Genomic DNA, 19404 nt, shown 5'->3' on the forward strand with positions numbered 1-19404 from the left:
TTAAGCTTTCCCTTCACATGCTTTGTTGGATCAAAATTGAATGCGCAAGCATAACTCTTTAGCAACTATGGTGCATGATGGAAGCCTAGAAAGCAATTTTGAAGGAGAAATGATGTGCTATCTCTCTGTACAATTTTAATTTATAACATTTGAAGTTAGTTTTGTTAAAGAGAGAGGAGTGTGAGTAACCACCAAATAACTTTTGTAACCAGACGAAAAAAAAAAAAGAGTGATGCTATCACCATAACAATGGGTGCAAATGAAAGTTCATTAGTTGTAAGTACTTTTTTTTTTTTGGCTGAATCATTAGTTGTAAGTTTTATCATATCAATAGTGGATCTGTATCTATATGAAAGTGATATTCCAATCACAAATTATCACGCTAGTAATTGTGAAAAATATTATGAAAAATTCTGCATCCTTAACATTACTAAAGAAGAAAATACGGTGAAGAAGATGTTCCAACTTCCAAGAAGAAATCGATTACTCAAATGTATTTCACAGTTAGATTTCAAGCTGGGGAAATCCCCTTCCAATGTGTGCTTCAAGCCTCTTGGAAGCACTTACCTGTTGACCAAATTGAAGTCTTCTTTGGCAATTCCAAAAAGTATTAGGCCAAAAGTCAAGAAGTCAAAGCACTGACATAGATATTCATAGGAACATGTTAGGTTAAAATTGTAATGCAATCATTTTAGATAGAATAGGCCCGAGCTTGATAACAATGCCAATTACAATTTAAGCTATTTTAACTTTTAATATTATGTAAAAGAGAAAGACTAGAGAAATACAGCAATACTGTCGATTTAAACGGATAAACTATGCTCATGCATTATTCAGGGATCTATAGCTCTTCCTTGATAAAGAGAATGCCTGTTGGTCTGACTTTTTTACAAAACAACTCTTCAAAATTTCATTGCAGCGAAGCTGGATTTGGTTTCCTCTCCAAAACTATTCAGGGATCTACTGCCACCACTTCTTCCCAGACAAAGATATAAGCTGTTGAAAGAGAAAATGAAGAAAGAATTGAGGAACTCCACAGGTATAATTCTGAAAATACTATTTAAGACATAACACACCACTGAACTTGCATTAGTATCACGCGGAATAAAACAACCAACAGGGATGTTACTGCCATACAAGGAGCGTAATCCAGACATTTATTACTAGAAGTTGGGGAAGCAGCATAGTTCTTGCATCACAAAACAAGATTTGTTTTTCATTTACTGTTTCCCCAGATTCAGGCTTCTAAACTTAGGATTTATCACGGTCTCTAAAACTTAATAGAAGCTTGTTATCAAGTATTATTAATCAATCACAAGTGGTACTCACATTAATAAACATAGTGAACATGGTTTTAAGCAAACCGCATTTATAGCGTACACATTGAGGTAGGCAATTTAGGCTACTGCTTTAAGCCACAATCAAATCTATACCTCCAAATCATATTCCATGAAAGAAAATCAGAGCAAATAAATGAAAGGAAAGTGGACTGGAGGAATCCACACTATAGTTAGTAAGAAGGCTTGGAATCAAACTTAAATTAGCTTTATCATTTATTTTGATTTGTAAAATTCATACTCCTTATGACTTAGGAGTCTATCAAAATTAAGTTATCTTAAAAATTTATAAAGATAAGCAAAGAGCCTTGTAGCTCAACTAGTGCCTTCCAGTATTTTCAATGGAGACCTTCTTTTTTTTTTTTTGATAAATAACGTAAGAATATTATTAATAATAGAAAAAGTGCCAAACCGAGTACATTGGGGATGTACTATGGGGGCACAAATCATAAAACAAAAGTACAACGGTCAAGAAAAATAGAAAAAGAAGGACAAGAAAAATGAGAAAAGACCACACTCCAATCAAAGAGAGTGTGCAAGAAAAAAGACTTAATCTCTAGCAAAGATCTTTCACTACCCTCAAAGCTTCTAGCATTCCTTTCACGCCATATGCACCAAATCAAACAATGAGGCACTAATCTCCAAATATATATATATATATGTATGTATGTATATATATATATATATATTATCAGAACAATTTATGTGGAAACATGTAATCATGCAAGCAACTTCAATTAGAAGAAATAGTTTTAATTGTGGGCAAAAGGAAAATAGCATTCAAATCAGCATATGAATGATTCTTGAGATTGCATCAATATTTTGAAAATATGGGCTTTGTTGGAAACCTTGAAATTAATCTGATCAAATCATTAATAAAAAGGGCCTACTTCCATATATGGAAATCAAATTAAGCTATAGCAGTTAGCAGTTGAGATGTACTCTAATGCTAATTCAAAGCACCTTGCAGTAACCAAATCAGTTAATGATCCCATTTGCAAATAAACAAATAGGAAGAGAATTACTAAACCTAAACCATTCTACTCTTTCCTCCAAAAAATAAGAATAAATAGAGAAACCCCATTCCACTTCAATTATCTACTGTATTTTGTTTTTGAGCATATACTGTGTATTTACTTGATTTAAAAGTCTATAAATGCCCAACAGAGGATTGACTGAATTTGGAAGTTTAATCTCAAAGACGTTTTTTTTTTTTTCCCCCTTTAATTTGTGAGTTATAAATGCACCTAGTGAATTTTGAACCCACAACCTGATGCTGGGAAAGTGACAGGCTGTGATACGGTTTAGAATTAGAAGGAAAGCAAGTTGCTTAGAACACATTGATAGGTGGTTAGGCACCTCGGCAAAGAACACAAAGTTCTCAAATAAAAGCTCTGAAGGCATATTGTCATTCACATGTACAAACTGATTTACAAAGAGCTTACATTCTGCTACTTATACTAGCTGTTTGGCATTGGCAGCCTCTAGATGGTTGACCAATGTCAAAATCCTATTGGCCAATGCTTAAGAAATCATATAACTAACTAACTAATTAGCTACAAGGAGGAAATGTCATTTGAACCAGAGCTTTGGGATTTGGCATATCGAAACAAGATTTGCTTGCATATTTTCAGTATAAGATCCTGAAAAGCAAATAAAATCCAGGAGCACCAATAGTATGGTGAGTGTCTAACTATCTACGAAAGAAATGGCCATGGATGATAAAAATATAAAGAAATCAAGTTCAAAAGAGTAAATTATTTTGGCCTTAAATCAACTGAACCTAAAATTTTGAAGGAACTTTTATGTAGATTCATCTATGATATATTAGGCCAGGTATTGAAGTGATTGAATGAACCACTTTTCAAGTTTTGGCATCCTCAAAAGAATTAAACATTCAGTGCATTAGTTAGTGAAAAAAATATTCCACGTGCATTATTCACCTCCTAGCAGTTCACTGGGAGTTAAACTTTACTTGATTGGGGAATTGGAATCTCTTTTGGTGTTTTTGGATCTTTTATATTCAATCAAGGTTGAAGGTACTGGAGTGCAAAAGTTATGTTGGAGGCCATCTATTCAAAAGGGTTTTGAGGTTAGATCTTATTATAGAGTCTTAGTTCCCTCTGGAGGTAAAAGCTTCCCTTGGAAAAGCATTTGGAAGTCTAAAGACTCCACCAAAGGGCCTTTTTCCTCTGGGTTACTTTTTTGGGGAACATCCTAACAGCGGAGAACTTGAGGAAGCATAACATTATCTTGGTAAGTTGGAGTTGTATGTACAAGAGCGATGAGGAATCTGTGGATCACTTGTTGTTACATTGCCCTATTGCAAGAGAATTATGGGAAATGGTCTTCGCCTTTTTCTGGATTCAGTGGGTGATCCCTAGGAGGGTTATTGACTCATCACTGAATTTGTTTCTATCTATTCAGCTAATAAGGAAACAAAAAATTGATGTTTCAACCAAAGGTAAAAAGCACCTCAGCTAGATATTTTCTGTAAAAAAATCAAGGATGAAATCATTTCAGAGCATCCCAGAGTCAAGGAAAAATAACAATCATGTTGAACAAGCTCTTTCGTTTAAAGATGGTCTTAAACTACTTAAACAACACAGCATTCAAAATATCATAATAAAGGAGAAACCCAAATAATTGCTAATCATTTGTGGGGTAAGAGTAATCCTTGGTGAATATTTAATTAAATACGATGTTTGGAATCTTTAAGATCAGTTGCATTGGTAAGAGCAAATTTGTAGGGAAGTGGACATATATAATAAACATATAGCATGACTAGTGTCACAAGTAATTTAGTACTATAATATGATAAGGCAATTCGACTAAGCATACTGACTTTGAACCAGCTCAAGCCCAGCTGAAATTCATAAAATTGATGACACTAAAACACAGGTGTCATTGACATTCACTTCCAGATGAACTTACCAGTTCGAGATATAATTGTAATTTCTTGGGTTAGCACAAACATATGCTCACACACAAGAACAAAAGTGGGTGGGTAGGCTCACAACATAAATATATCACTAACCTGACGAGCAACCTGTGCTAGTCGCCGACTGTCTCGAGATGATTCTGCTACCAAGGTATTCTGTGGCTCCAGAGAACCATTCTGATTGTCCCCAGTGTTTATATTTAAAGTTCCATTGTCAAGAGATGAATCCCAATCGGGGCTGCTTAAAGAATCCTTCTTGCGTTTTCTTCGGAATGTGTACTTGAGAAACCTATTATTTACAGTTTGACTAACCACATCATTTGAATCTGATGCTTTCAGATCTGAATTAACTAAGGACTCGTCAAATGTCTCAACATCTGCTCTGCAACCCTGAACCTCTGAATTCTCAGCCGATAAACTTTCCTGAATTGTCATATCCAATTTATTAATTGGTACTGTGTCGTTGTTCATTGTGTTTTCAACACTACAAGGCTTCAGAAAATCCACATCATTTTGAGTCACGCCAATGGATCCCAAATGTGTACCAGTTGCATCTGAAGGTAGAACTGGGCCCACAGTGGATACTGGATCCTTTTGACCTTCATTCTCAGTTATCTTAGAAGGATCTTCTATTGCTTCATCATTGTTATCAACTGAATCTGGAGCAGTTTTGGAGCTAGAAAGGTCAGACGCTTGAGGTTTTTCCATGAGGTGATCAGCAATAGACATAAATGAGGAAGGGTCTCTTTTTATATATCTAGCTCCTCGTTTTCTTTTCCTGCAAAAGGACGTAACAATCTGCCCTTGGATATCACTTGTGTCTGCCTGCATTACTTTCAGTTGATCTAGGTTCTTCTCTTCTACTCCACTATTCTCAGCCTCATGGGTAGGTATTACACAAATCCCATTACCTTGTTTAAATGAGGGAGCTTTACATTTCTTATATCTACCAGCTCTTTTCCTTCTTTTTCTACAAAAGGATTTAGCATCCTGCACTTGTATATGATCATTATCTGAGTGCATTACTTTAAGTTCATCTTGGTTTGTCTCTTCTAATCCAAGCATATTGTCAGCCTTATGCATAGATGTCTTATACAACCCTTTAACTTCCTCATCTCCTCTGGTAAATGCTTCATTTTTCACATCATCTACTTGTCCAGAAAATGACAACTTTCCATCCAAGAGGTACTTTTCAAATGCACGAATTCTCTGGGTGCATCCATTTCTGTACAGCTCAGGTTCTTTGCTTCTCATTACTATGGAGGCAAAATAAGGGTTAGGAAGATAACTATTATCCATATGTGAATCATTTGCACCATAGCACTTATTGTCCTCATATGTCCCGTTCGAAGTCAAGCTCTTCATGCCAGATGCTGTGGCTGGTTCATGTTGTGAATTAGGTATGGAAAATATAGACCCAGGTGTCATGAGTCTATTCTCTTGTGGTATTTCTTCATGAATAGCAGTATCACCCTCTAAATTTTGTTCATCCAAAGGCTGCTGTTGGTTTTCTGTCACCTTCTCCAACTCTGCCTGCACTTCTCTCAATTCTTCTCTAAGGTCTCTTACTATATCCTCAGCTTCCTGGAGCTGTGCTTCAAGCTCTTCAATTTTCTTCTGTTGGCTCAAGGACGTCATCTCTGCTTCAGTAACCTGTAAATATGGAAAAATCAGATAATGTTGTATCTTTTAAGCGTAGATTCTACAACTAAAAATAAAAAATAAAGTAGATAAAGACAGAAAAATGTTCATGGGTTATCTTAGGACAGATTTGACTTCTCAGTTCAAAGCAATCAATTAACCACCAGAAGTAGATGTAGAAAATTTAGATGGTTGAACACCATTTTAAACTTCATAAAACTCTTTCTAAGTCCATGTGACAAATCAACTTATCAAGTCTATGAAGTTTAATCCAAAATTGGACTAGGCAACCTAAAAAGAACCTTAATCCTTAGCAAAATGAACTAGCTCAAATTTCATTAACAGGATGATAACTTAAGTATGCTATCTTATAGTCGCACAATAGGTTGCTCTAGCCAGTTCCCCATTTCCCCACTCTTGTCTTTATTGTCCCTTTCACACAAAGTTTGCACCAAAGAAGCCCAGTATGTATGTAATAGCCACAGCCCATGTTCAGCAACTCCAAAAATGTATGCAATAGCTGCAATCTATGTTAAGCAACTCTCAATATGTATCAAAAAGCAGGTTTTTTAAATAAATAAATAAATAAAATATTAGGTGACAAGAATGAAACAAGACATTGAACGCCGGCTGCAAAACAGCGAAGACCACCCCCATTCAACTATGGAAAATAATACAGAGAAAACAAATTGCAAATTACTTTCCTATCAAACGGAAGAAAGAGGTATCAATTTGACTTGTTAGATACACATTTGGGAGTCAAGTATATCTCAAAGGAGTCCGCTTTCAACAAGAAAACTCATAATTAACTCAGAAAATGGAGTTCCCAATAACACATTTGTGCCCATTGATCAAATGTTAAGAGTGAACTACCACACTCCATCAAGCCCACCAAATTTTAGGGGTGGGAGAACAGATTATATGACTTCTAAAAGCACCACAACACAGCGCGATACTGTCTAAAAAAACGTTCATTTATACGCAATTCACAACACAAATTAACACCAAAAATGCAAAAAGCATCCCAAAGAAACTCTACTAAAGATGAGAACTTTCACCACCAAACAAAGATTCACGCCAAACCCACATCAGAAAACGCAGGAAAAGTCAAGAACCAAACAAGATGTTCACATCAAAAAAAGGAAAACCAGGAGAGAATCAGAAAGCGACCCCATTTGAACAAAACCATTATACCTTAGAATCCAACATCTGTTTGATCCTCAAGAGCATCCGAAGCGCCTCTTCTTTAGTCGAAGAAAGCTCCTGCTCAAAACGAAGTGCTTTCCTCTCTGACACCATAATACGCGCCGCCGATTCTTTTGCCGTGTTGAGTATTATCTCCGCATAGGCTTTCTTCAAAGCCGTCAGTTTCTAACCAAAAAAACAAAAACAAAAACAAAAACACCAAACAAATTAAGCAAAACCCAATACAGAAAAATCTCATAGGAAACCAAAAAAACAAACAGAAAGAAGATCAAAATCAAACCCCATTCAAACATTTGTAATTTTTTTTTTTTTGAAAAAAAAAAAAAATTTTTCGATCCTAAAATATTTTCAAGGAGAAACATTTTATGGAAAATAAATTATTTTCAAGTGTTTGATTGCATTCCTGAAAATACTACAAAAAACATATTTTGAACTGCTTTCTTACATTTTCTCATCTCTCAAGCATATATATAATATTAAAAAATTAGATAAAAAAATTGTAATCGACGACAGGTGGCGACAGTTGGCCACCAAAGACTAGGGATGGTGGTTAGGTGGCAAACAATGGGGTGAGGGCTAGAAATTCAATTAATAACCTTTGAGTGAAGCATAAAATGGTTTATGAAAAATAAAAGCATAAACTAATTTCTGCCATAAGTGATTTTATTTTACGACCAAACAGGGAAAAAAAATTGTTGGTTGACCTATATTTTCCATCGCCTCAAACACTTATAAAAAAAAAGTATTTTTCAAAAATTAATTTACAATTGAACCATACACATAATTGGATACCTAGAAAAAGTATTTACCATCAAATGACATTTTTTTAAATTACACTTTGAACCTTATATTTTATGGGATTTCAAATAAATGCTTATAGTTGCAAATTTTTCAAATTAATTTTGATTTTGATTTTATAAAAAATGGTAGATAGTAGGAGAAAGTGGTGTGATTTGACGTACAGCCATTAATACCATAAATGACTTCGGGCTATCAATTGAACCTTATCATTAAGATTTTTTTAAAAAAAATTAAAAATTAAAAATGATAGAATTTCATATATGCCATCTGTTTCATGATAATTGTTCATTATTATCAAGTCAAAAATCAATTTTTGTATAAGCGAGGTTCAAATCTAATATTTCTTATTCAACGACAAAATACTTCATTAATTGAGATAACTATAATCTGCTTCATAATTTTACTATTTTCAATCAAAACTTAAACTTTAAAATTGCATCGAATTAATATTCAAAATCAAACTTGAAAGTTAGAAGTTAAATTAATATGAAAAGTTGGTAACTCTATTTAAAACCAACAAAACTATAAGATTTAATTTGCAATAATCATAAATTTCAGAAACTAATTTAATCCTCTTGAAATTATATAATTAAATTAAAAATACTTTTAGGGTTTAAAATGTAATTTACCTCTTCTTTCATTTTTTTTTTCATTTCCCATATATTTTGGTATTCACTATGGGCGCGCTTAATAGAGAGTGGAAGTACTGGTCCCACCCACCGGTCTTGTAATGGCGATGACGTGGACGGCTTGGATCTTACACGTGGCTCGATGCATGTAGTTAATCACTTCAGTGGTGAGGTTTTTGAGGGCTGAAGTGTGCTTTGGGAAGCGCAATGTGACAGTTGCGCGGTGGTGATTGCTGGCCTACGGCGGGGTAGCACAACAGAATAGATGTGCTTTGGGAAGCGCAATGTGACAGTTGCGCGGTGGTGATTGCTGGCCTACGGCGGGGTAGCACAACAGAATAGTGTGTCCCAATCTGGAAACGGCTTTCAGCCTTTTCGATGGCAATAAATTACACTAGTTTCATCACAAGTCTTACTACACAAGTAATGAGACTTGTTTTTTTTTTTAGTTTAATGTAATTTTTTAATTTAAATTTATTTATTTTTAGTGAGATTATATAGGAATGAATTTTTAAGGAACTAAAATTTAAAATTTAAAATGGACTAAACGACTAGGTTTAGTGTGAGCTAGATTTTAGGAAATAATATATTAAATGTATATATCTAAATAGAATCTGTTCTAATTCGTTAACCTATAGGTCATGACTCGAATAGTGTGAAGTGTGAACGATAAGTGATATTGTCATGCCCTTGGATGTGTGAAATTTCACAGCAAATCAAGCTACTAATGTGTGGCGTCTAGTCTAGGCTTTCACATGGACGTTTACTTTGAACTTTTGAAGAAGCCTAGCATGCGTTTGGTTCCAACTTAAAAAGTTAGTTTATTTTACTATTCAGTTTATTTTTACTACTATTTATAGGCCCTGTGGTACTCTTCAACTAAACTAGTGGTACTCTTCAACCATTGGTCATCTCTTATATGGCATGAAGAGGAAAGATATCTTTCCAATGTGGGACAAAAAGAATTCAAGTCAAGGCAAGGCAAATGAGGCAATCAAGCCAAAAAAGCCAAAGCCAAGGGCAAAGAATTCTTGAGTACCTGCAGGTCCTATTGCACTTTTTGGTACTATTTATGGGTCTCACTATACTATTTCAGCTGACTTTTATATTTATCTACAATACTTTCAGTAAAAAGTTTTCAGTTTCAGTAAAATAAGCGGATCCTAAACAAACCCTTGGTTTAGTTTATTTAATTGAAACTGAAAATAAGAGTATCGTTTGGATTCTTCCTGATTCCCATTTTTAGAATCCATTTGGGAACAATTTATTTAATTGAAACTAAAAATTTTATGCTGAAAGTACTGTAAATAAATGTAAAAGTTAGCTGAAATAGTATAATGGGACCCATGCATAGTACCAAAAAGTACAGTGAGACCTATGAATAGTAGCAAAAATAAATTGAATAGTAAAATAAGCTGGCAAAAATAATTAATGCCAAACGCACAATTATGGTATGTTTGGATACCGCTTATTTTGTTGAAAACTGAAAACTTATTGCTGAAAATATTATAGCAAAATAATTTTTAAAACACAAAACACTGTAGCAATGAGTGATTGTTGTGTTTTTTATGGGTTTGATGGTTCATGAACAGTAACGTGGGACCCTAAAAAAAAAGGTAAAACGCAACTTAATTGCTAGGCAAATGCATGTTGTTTCTCTTTTTTTTGAGGATCAATATCTATTTAAATTCACAAAAAATGCTTAATGATTGTACACCTTTTATGTGACATGACTATGCTACAAAATGGCTAGACATTTTTTACTCTCTGAACAAATTTCTTTGTGTGAGCTCAATATGAGATAATCATAATTGAGAAAAATATTGGCAAATGTATAAATTATGTTACTACGTGTGCGTTTGGGAAGCGTGTTTACGCTTCCAAACGCACGTTTTGCGTTTCAGTGCATTTTTTTTTTTACCTTTTAAGTCGAAATGTTTGACTTTTCTTGTAGTACATTGTTTATGAACTTACAAATTTCACTTTTCAACAACTTTTTTATTAAAAATGAGTCACACGATGTGAATAGTATTATTTACACATTTAAAATTATTTTATTACATTGTTTTTCAATTTTCAGTTTTCAGCTGTATCCAAACGAACAATTCATATCTATTGGATCACATGTCACATTACATGTAAGTCCAATCTCATATTCCTTTTACTTTGGGTAGCATAAAAACACAATGTTTTTTTGTTTTGAGTTTTGAGCTACATTGCTATAGATAGCAGCCCATTGTAGCTGAAACTCAAATACTTTTATCTTTACCTTCTTTGCTGTAGAAGTTGTTTTATGGGGATTGGTTGCTAAATAGCAGCCTTATGCTAATGCTTATGAGCATTCACAACGAAGGAACTAAAAATTATATCTTTTAGCAACTTAAAAAGCAACTTTATTCATTTTAACAACTCACTTTACAAAACATCCAACATCAAAGCATCTATATTTTTAGCAACTCATTTAAAATAATATAAATAACTCATTAAAATAATGATAAACAACCACCACAAAATCGTCAATACATTAAAATACCTTTTTTAACACTCTACATTATTATTATTATTATTATTATTATTTTGAGTTTTGAGCTACATTGCTATAGATAGCAGCCCATTGTAGCTGAAACTCAAATACTTTTATCTTTATCTTCTTTGCTGTAGAAGCTGTTTTATGGGGATTGGGTGCTAAATTGACTTTTAGTCAATTTAGTAGCCTTATGCTAATGCTTACGAGCATTCACAAAAAGGGAACTAAAAATTATAGCTTTTAGCAACTTAAAAAGCAACTTTATTCATTTTAACAACTCACTTTACAAAACATCCAACATGAAAGCATCTATATTTTTAGCAACTCATTTAAAATAATATAAATAACTCATTAAAATAATGATAAACAACCACCAAAATAATAATAATAATAATAATTAGTGTCTTGAATCGATGATATTTTAGAAATTATTGTGGAAATTTGTTCAATAGAAAATATTTTTCGATCCTAAAATATTTTCAAGGAGAAACATTTTATGGAAAATAAATTATTTTCAAGTGTTTGATTGCATTCCTGAAAATACTACAAAAAACATATTTTGAACTGCTTTCTTACATTTTCTCATCTCTCAAGCATATATATAATATTAAAAAAATTAGATAAAAAAATTGTAATCGACGGCAGGTGGCGACAGTTGGCCACCAAAGACTAGGGATGGTGGTTAGGTGGCAAACAATGGGGTGGGGGCTAGAAATTCAATTAATAACCTTTGAGTGAAGCATAAAATGGTTTATGAAAAATAAAAGCATAAACTAATTTCTGCCATAAGTGATTTTATTTTACAATCAAACAGGGAAAAAAAAAATTGTTGGTTGACCTATATTTTCCATCGCCTCAAACACTTATAAAAAAAAAAAAAAAAGTATTTTTCAAAAATTAATTTACAATTGAACCATACACATAATTGGATACCTAGAAAAAGTATTTACCATCAAATGACATTTTTTTAAATTACACTTTGAACTTTATATTTTATGGGATTTCAAATAAATGCTTATAATTGCAAAATTTTCAAATTAATTTTGATTTTGATTTTATAAAAAGATGGTAGATAGTAGGAGAAAGTGGTGTGATTTGACGTACAGCCATTAATACCATAAATGACTTCAGGCTATCAATTGAACCTTATCATTAAGATTTTTTTTTTAAAATTAAAAATTAAAAATGATAGAATTTCATATATGCCATCTGTTTCATGATAATTGTTCATTATCATCAAGTCAAAAATCAATTTTTGTATAAGCGAGGTTCAAATCTAATATTTCTTATTCAACAACAAAATACTTCATTAATTGAGATAACTATAATCCGCTTCATAATTTTACTATTTTCAATCAAAACTTAAATTTTAAAATTGCATCGAATTAATATTCAAAATCAAACTTGAAAGTTAGGAGTTAAATTAATATGAAAAGTTCGTAACTCTATTTAAAACCAACAAAACTATAAGATTTAATTTGTAATAATCATAAATTTCGGAAACTAATTTAATCCTCTTGAAATTATATAATTAAATTAAAAATACTTTTAGGGTTTAAAATGTAATTTAACTCTTCTTTCATTTTTTTTTTTTCATTTCCCATATATTTTGGTATTCACTATGGGCGCGCTTAATAGAGAGTGGAAGTGGTCCCACCCACCGGTCTTGTAATGGCGATGACGTGGACGGCTTGGATCTTACACGTGGCTCGATGCATGTAGTTAATCACTTCAGTGGTGAGGTTTTTGAGGGCTGAAATGTGCTTTGGGAAGCGCAATGTGACAGTTGCGCGGTGGTGATTGCTGGCCTACGGCGGGGTAGCACAACAGAATAGTGTGTCCCAATCTGGAAACGGTTTTCAGCCTTTTCGATGGCAATAAATTACACTAGTCTCATCACAAGTCTTACTCCAAAAGTAATGAGACTTGTTTTTTTTTAGTTTAATGTAATTTTTTAATTTAAATTTATTTATTTTTAGTGAGATTATATAGGAATGAATTTTGAAGGAACTAAAATTTAAAATTTGAAATAGACTAAACGACAAGGTTTAGTATGAGCTAGATTTTAGGAAATAATGTATTAAACGTATATGAGATATGTCTAAATAGAATTTAGATGTTCTAATTCGTTAACCTATAAGTCATGACTCGAATAGTGTGAAGTGTGAACAATAAGTGATATTGTCATGCCCTTGGATGTGTGAAATTTCACAGCAAATCAAGCTACTAATGTGTGGCGTCTAGGCTTTCACATGGAGGTTTACTTTGAACTTTTGAAGAAGCCTAGTGTGCGTTTGGTTCCAACTTAAAAAGTCTGATTATTTTACTATTCAGTTTATTTTTACTACTATTTATAGACCCTGTGGTACTCTTCAACCAAACTAGTGGTACTCTTCAACCATTGGTCATCCTTTATATGGCATGAAGAGGAAAGATATCTTTCCAATGTGGGACAAAAAGAATTCAAGCCAAGGCAAGGCAAATGAGGCAATCAAGCCAAAAAAGCCAAAGGCAAAGGCAAAGAATTCTTGAATACCTGCGGGCCCTATTGCACTTTTTGGTACTATTTATGGGCCTCACTATACTATTTCAGCTGACTTTTACATTTATATACAATATTTTCAGTAAAAAGTTTTCAGTTTCAGTAAAATAAGCGGATCCTAAACAGACCCTTGGTTTAGTTTATTTAATTGAAACTGAAAATAAGAGTATCATTTGGATTCTTCCCGATTCCCATTTTTAGAATCCGTTTGGGAACAGTTTATTTAATTGAAACTAAAAATTTTATGCTAAAAGTACTGTAAATAAATGTAAAAGTTAGCTGAAATAATATAATGAGACTCATGCATAGTACCAAAAAGTACAGTGAGACCTATGAATAGTAGCAAAAATAAATTGAATAGTAAAATAAGCTGGCAAAAATAATCAATGCCAAACGCACAATTAGGGTATGTTTGGATACCGCTTATTTTGTTGAAAACTGAAAACATTGTAGCAAAATAATTTTTAAAACACAAAACACTGTAGCAATGAGTGATTGCTGTGTTTTTTTATGGGTTTGATGGTCCATGTACAGTAACGTGGGACCCTAAAAAAAAGGTAAAACGCAACTTAATTGCTGGGCAAATGCATGTTGTTTCTCTTTTTTTTTAGGATCAATATCTATTTAAATTCACAAAAAATTCTTAATGATTGTACACCTTTTATGTGACATGACTATGCTACAAAATGGCTAGACATTTTTTACTCTCTAAACAAATTTCTTTGTGTGAGCTCAATATGAGATAATCATAATTGAGGAAAATATTGGCAAATGTATAAATTATGTTACTATGTGTGCGTTTGGGAAGCGTGTTTACGCTTCCCAAACGCACGTTTTGCGTTTCAGTGCATTTCTTTTTTTTTACTTTTTAAGTCGAAATGTTTGACTTTTCTTATAGTACATTGTTTATGGACTTACAAATTTCACTTTTCAACAACTTTTTCATTAAAAATGAGTCACACGGTATTACTCACACATTTAAAATTATTTTATTACAGTGTTTTTCAATTTTCAGTTTTCAGCTGTATCCAAACGAACAATACATATCTATTGGATCACATGTCACATCACATGTAAGTCCAATCTCATATTCCTTTTACTTCGGGTAGTATAAAAACACAATGTTTTTTTGTTTTGAGTTTTGAGCTACATTGCTATAGATAGCAACCCATTGTAGCTGAAACTCAAATACTTTTATCTTTATCTTCTTTGCTGTAGAAGCTGTTTTATGGGGATTGGTTGCTAAATTGACTTTTAGTCAATTTAGCAGCCTTATGCTAATGCTTATGAGCATTCACAGCGAGGGAACTAAAAATTATATCTTTTAGCAACTTAAAAAGCAACTTTATTCATTTTAACAACTCACTTTACAAAACATCCAACATCAAGGCATCTATATTTTTAGCAACTCATTTAAAATAATATAAATAACTCATTAAAATAATGATAAACAACCACCACAAAATCGTCAATACATTAAAATACTTTTTTTAACACTCTACATTATTATTATTTTTTTTTTTTTGAGTTTTGAGCTACATTGCTATAGATAGCAGCCCATTGTAGCTGAAACTCAAATACTTTTATCTTTATCTTCTTCGCTGTAGAAGCTGTTTTATGGGGATGGGTGCTAAATTGACTTTTAGTCAATTTAGCAGCCTTATGCTAATGCTTACGAGCATTCACAATAAGGGAACTAAAAATTATAGCTTTTAACAACTTAAAAAGCAACTTTATTCATTTTAACAACTCACTTTACAAAACATCCAACATGAAAGCATCTATATTTTTAGCAACTCATTTAAAATAATATAAATAACTCATTAAAATAATGATAAACAACCACCAAAAAATCCAAACCAACAACAACAACCACCTCCACCGTCACCACCGTCGTCCTACCAGCCACAACCATAAACAAGAACCCACAACTTGCAACCCACTGCCAGCCACCACCGGGGAAAAAAAAAAAAAAGAAACACCACAAAACTCATCACAACAACACCCACAACCGGCCACAAAAACCTATTACCACCACACCTACAACTGGCACAAAACCCATCACCACCACCACAACCTGTAACCCACTACCAGCCACCACCATCTCCTCCATCGAGGGGAAAAAAAACCACAAAACCCATCACAACCAAAGCCAACAAAACCCATCACCATCACACCCACAAGCGGCCACAAAAACCATCACAACAACACCCACAACCGGCCACAAAACCCATTACCCCCCACCCACAACCGACACAAAACCCATCACCACCACAAAAGAGAGAACAAAAATTGAAAGAATGAAAAAAATAAAAGAAAGAGAGAGACATATATTTGGCCATAGCTTAAGAAATTTATATATAAAAAAAAAATTAAGAGGAGAGGAGAGAGAAAGACATAAAATAATATATATATATCTCTATATATATTATTTAAGTTTTGAGCTACAGTGGGCTGTAGCACTGTTTGTATTTTTTTTTTAGATATAGCAACTTATAGTAACTTTGTTGTAGCTTACATTTTGGTGTTTTAGTTGCTAAAATAGCACTATAGCAATTATACCTCTTTTACTATGAGTGCTCTAAATATTGGTTTCTCCACGTATAAGAAGCTATTAAAGCCACACAAGACACACGTAGATGTTTTGCAATATGTTCATATGTCTTTAAACTTATCCAACCACCAAATTCTACACCCTTATAAAATCTTGCCAAAATACAGTATAAGTCTCTAAAAATTTAACTCATGAGTGATTTCTGTCTATAAAATTTAAAGTGATTGTTTTTTTTTAATAGTCATTTAGTGCATAATGTGTCTAACTAAGCGATAGTGTGTCAAATTTTAGTTTGACCAAGTCATACAAGGGATCAAAAGCGATCACTTTAAATTTTCATGACTAAAATCGCTCATGAGCTAAATTTTAGGACCAATAGTATATTTTAAAGCAATTTTTTTTTTTTAAATCTTATTAGGAATTTACCTAGAATAATCACAAACAATTTTCACATATTTTAAATTTTCTATCAAATGTGGAACACCAATACATATACAAGATTGCATTTAAATCACTCATCGTGTAACACTGTTCTTGGAGTTACAACACTCAACAATTATTTTATTAAATAATTTTGATAAATTCACAATTAGATTCCAGGTTCTTCGCATGGCTTCATTGCTTACTAAATATCAAAATACTAGATATTGACAACCATCTAAATTAGTTTGTTCATTTTTAAACTATGCTATAAGTACACGTGTTTACAATTTGGATAATAGATAACATTCTATTCACAAAATAATCGACATATTATTATTATTTTGTTAAGAAAATAATTGACATATTTGAATACAATACAAAAGAAGTATGTAATTAAAAAAATATGAACAATCCTATTAAATATTATTAAGTGGTATAGCTTGAATCCATTGCGTACAAAATGAAGCAAATTAAAAGAACTTGTATTTGTACGAAACATGAAATTTATTTAACTACAATGAGGAATAACACTTAGGGGGATTATTCTGATTTTTTTTATTGAAAAATAGCCAATGGAGGAAAAAAAATTGTATTATAGTATTAGTGTAGTTATTAAACCAGTATTGGGCGTTAATCCAGCATGGTAGTCGGGTCATTAGAACATTCCCATTTGGAAATGCCATTCTGTCATATTTTACCATCCCAAAAAGCTACTTTATCAATTATACTATACCATTTTACAACACACCTAACATCCCAACTTTTATTTTCCTATTCTACTCATTAAAATAATATATCTACACAATAAAATATATTTTTTCCTTTTTTGTTTTTTCCCAATTTTCTCCTCCACACGCGTATGTATCTTCTTGACGCCTCCATTCCTTTACTGTTCACCTTCTTCTCCTTTATCTTCCATCTTCATTTTTGTTTTTTTTTTCTTTGTGTTTTCCCATTTGTTTCGTCTAACCCAGACTAGTAAAGCTTCTCTCTAGTTCTCACTCACTCTCAGTTGCTCATCAACAACTTGTCACCACTAGCATCAGTGGGTCTCACAAGCTCACACGCTCCCTCAACCTCTAACATCGTGCCTCCACTACCCAGTCACCACCACAGCACCTTCACCATGCCCACCATGCCACCACTGCCCACTGCCCACCAAAATCCCACCGGAACAAAAACCCATATTAAAATAAATAAATAAACCCGAATCAAAACCCAAACAGTTGTTAAGCAAAACCTCGACCAAACCCACATCACACCGCTGCCACCAGATCAAAGTTTCCTCCATCATTAATCAACCCATCATCGGCGAGAATCACAGCGTCACCAAAAAAAAAAAACAAACAAACAAAAAAACATACGTCCCAGAAGAACCTAGAACTCCAAACCCACCATCCATATCAAAACTATACCAAATTCAATCATACCCACCTCTTCCTTTTGGCATCGGTCACAATATGAAGAAGAAGAAGAAAAAAAAAAAAAAAAAAAAAACCAGAACTCCAAACCCACCATCCATATCAAACCCATACCTAATTCAACCATACCCACCTCTTCCTTTAGGCATCGGTTACAATAGGGAAAAAAAAGATAAAAAAAAACACACACACACACAACACAAAACCCAGAACTCCAAAACCCATAACACAAAACACAACTTGGATCACAACCCACCATAAAAAATGAACCACTGTGATGTGGTTTTGCCTTATCAAGTTTTGCTATTTCAACATCGCCACCGCCCCCGCTAGATCAACATTTCCTCCATTGTTGATCAACCCATCATCAGCGAGAATCACAGCGTCATAATAGGAAAAAAAAAAAAAAAGAAGAAAGAAAGAAAGAACCCAGAACTCCAAACCCACCATCCATATCAAACCATACCCAATTCAACCATACCCACCTCTTCCTTTAGGCATCGGTCACAATAAAAGAAGAAGAAAAAAAAAAGAAAAAAAACCCAGAACTCCAAACCCGCCATCCATATCAAACCCATACCCAATTAAGCCATACCCACCTCCTCCTTTAGGCATCAGTCACAACAAGGAAAAAAAAAAACACAAAACACAAAACCCAGAAGAACCTAGAACTCCAAACCCACCATCCATATCAAACCCATACCCAATTAAGCCATACCCACCTCTTCCTTTAGGCATCAGTCATAATAGGGGGGAAAAAAAAACACAAAAAAAAGAAGAAGAACCTAGAACTCCGAAACACAAAACATGACCCAGATCGCAACCCACTATAAAAAAATGAACCACTGTGATGTGGTTTTGCCTTTGAATCAAGTTTTGCTATTTCAAAACTAGGTTGGGTTGCTATCTAGTGTTTTGTCTTTGATGTGGTTTTGTTTAGGTTTGATCATTGATGTCTGATGTTGGATTTGGGAGAAGGATGGTGTTTGGCTCTGAAGAAAGGAGAGAGAGAGAGAAATTTCAGGGTATTAAAAAAGTATTATCTGTATATACCATTCAACTACAATACCATCATATATTTACGATGCTACTGTAGCACTATGTCAAAAAAATTTACACTTTTCCATGAGTAGCCTTCCGGTTGTTGAGAGTTATTGGGTCTGAATGCTAAATTTTGGTTACATTTGGCATATAGCTGGCCCATTGTGAATGCTCTTAGGTCACTAGTTCATCAATTAAGGTCAAGGTCATTGGTTCATCAGTTAAATCACATGGTTAAATAAAAATAAAGATGAATTCAAAAAGTCATAAAATAGATATGAAATTTTTTGTAAAAATAAGGCATGCCAAAATTACTAATTAATATTAAGTCTAAAAAATAA

At 33.2% G+C, this 19404-nt stretch overlaps 1 protein-coding gene across 1 annotated transcript; it reads right to left on the bottom strand.

Annotated features, from left to right (window-relative positions):
• Positions 1 to 669: 669 nt before the first annotated feature.
• LOC112014149 (uncharacterized) lies at positions 670 to 7310 on the bottom strand. Its single transcript, XM_065770334.1, has 3 exons — positions 7114 to 7310; positions 4375 to 5931; positions 670 to 996 (listed from the first exon to the last, which is right to left on the bottom strand). Exons 1-3 carry the CDS (start codon positions 7216 to 7218, stop codon positions 961 to 963), a joined length of 1698 nt encoding a protein of 565 aa, XP_065626406.1. The 5' UTR covers positions 7219 to 7310; the 3' UTR covers positions 670 to 960.
• Positions 7311 to 19404: the final 12094 nt, after the last annotated feature.

This window comes from Quercus suber, unplaced genomic scaffold (assembly GCF_002906115.3).
Source record: "Quercus suber isolate HL8 unplaced genomic scaffold, Cork oak 2.0 scaffold_30, whole genome shotgun sequence".
Taxonomy (NCBI): Eukaryota; Viridiplantae; Streptophyta; class Magnoliopsida; order Fagales; family Fagaceae; genus Quercus; species Quercus suber.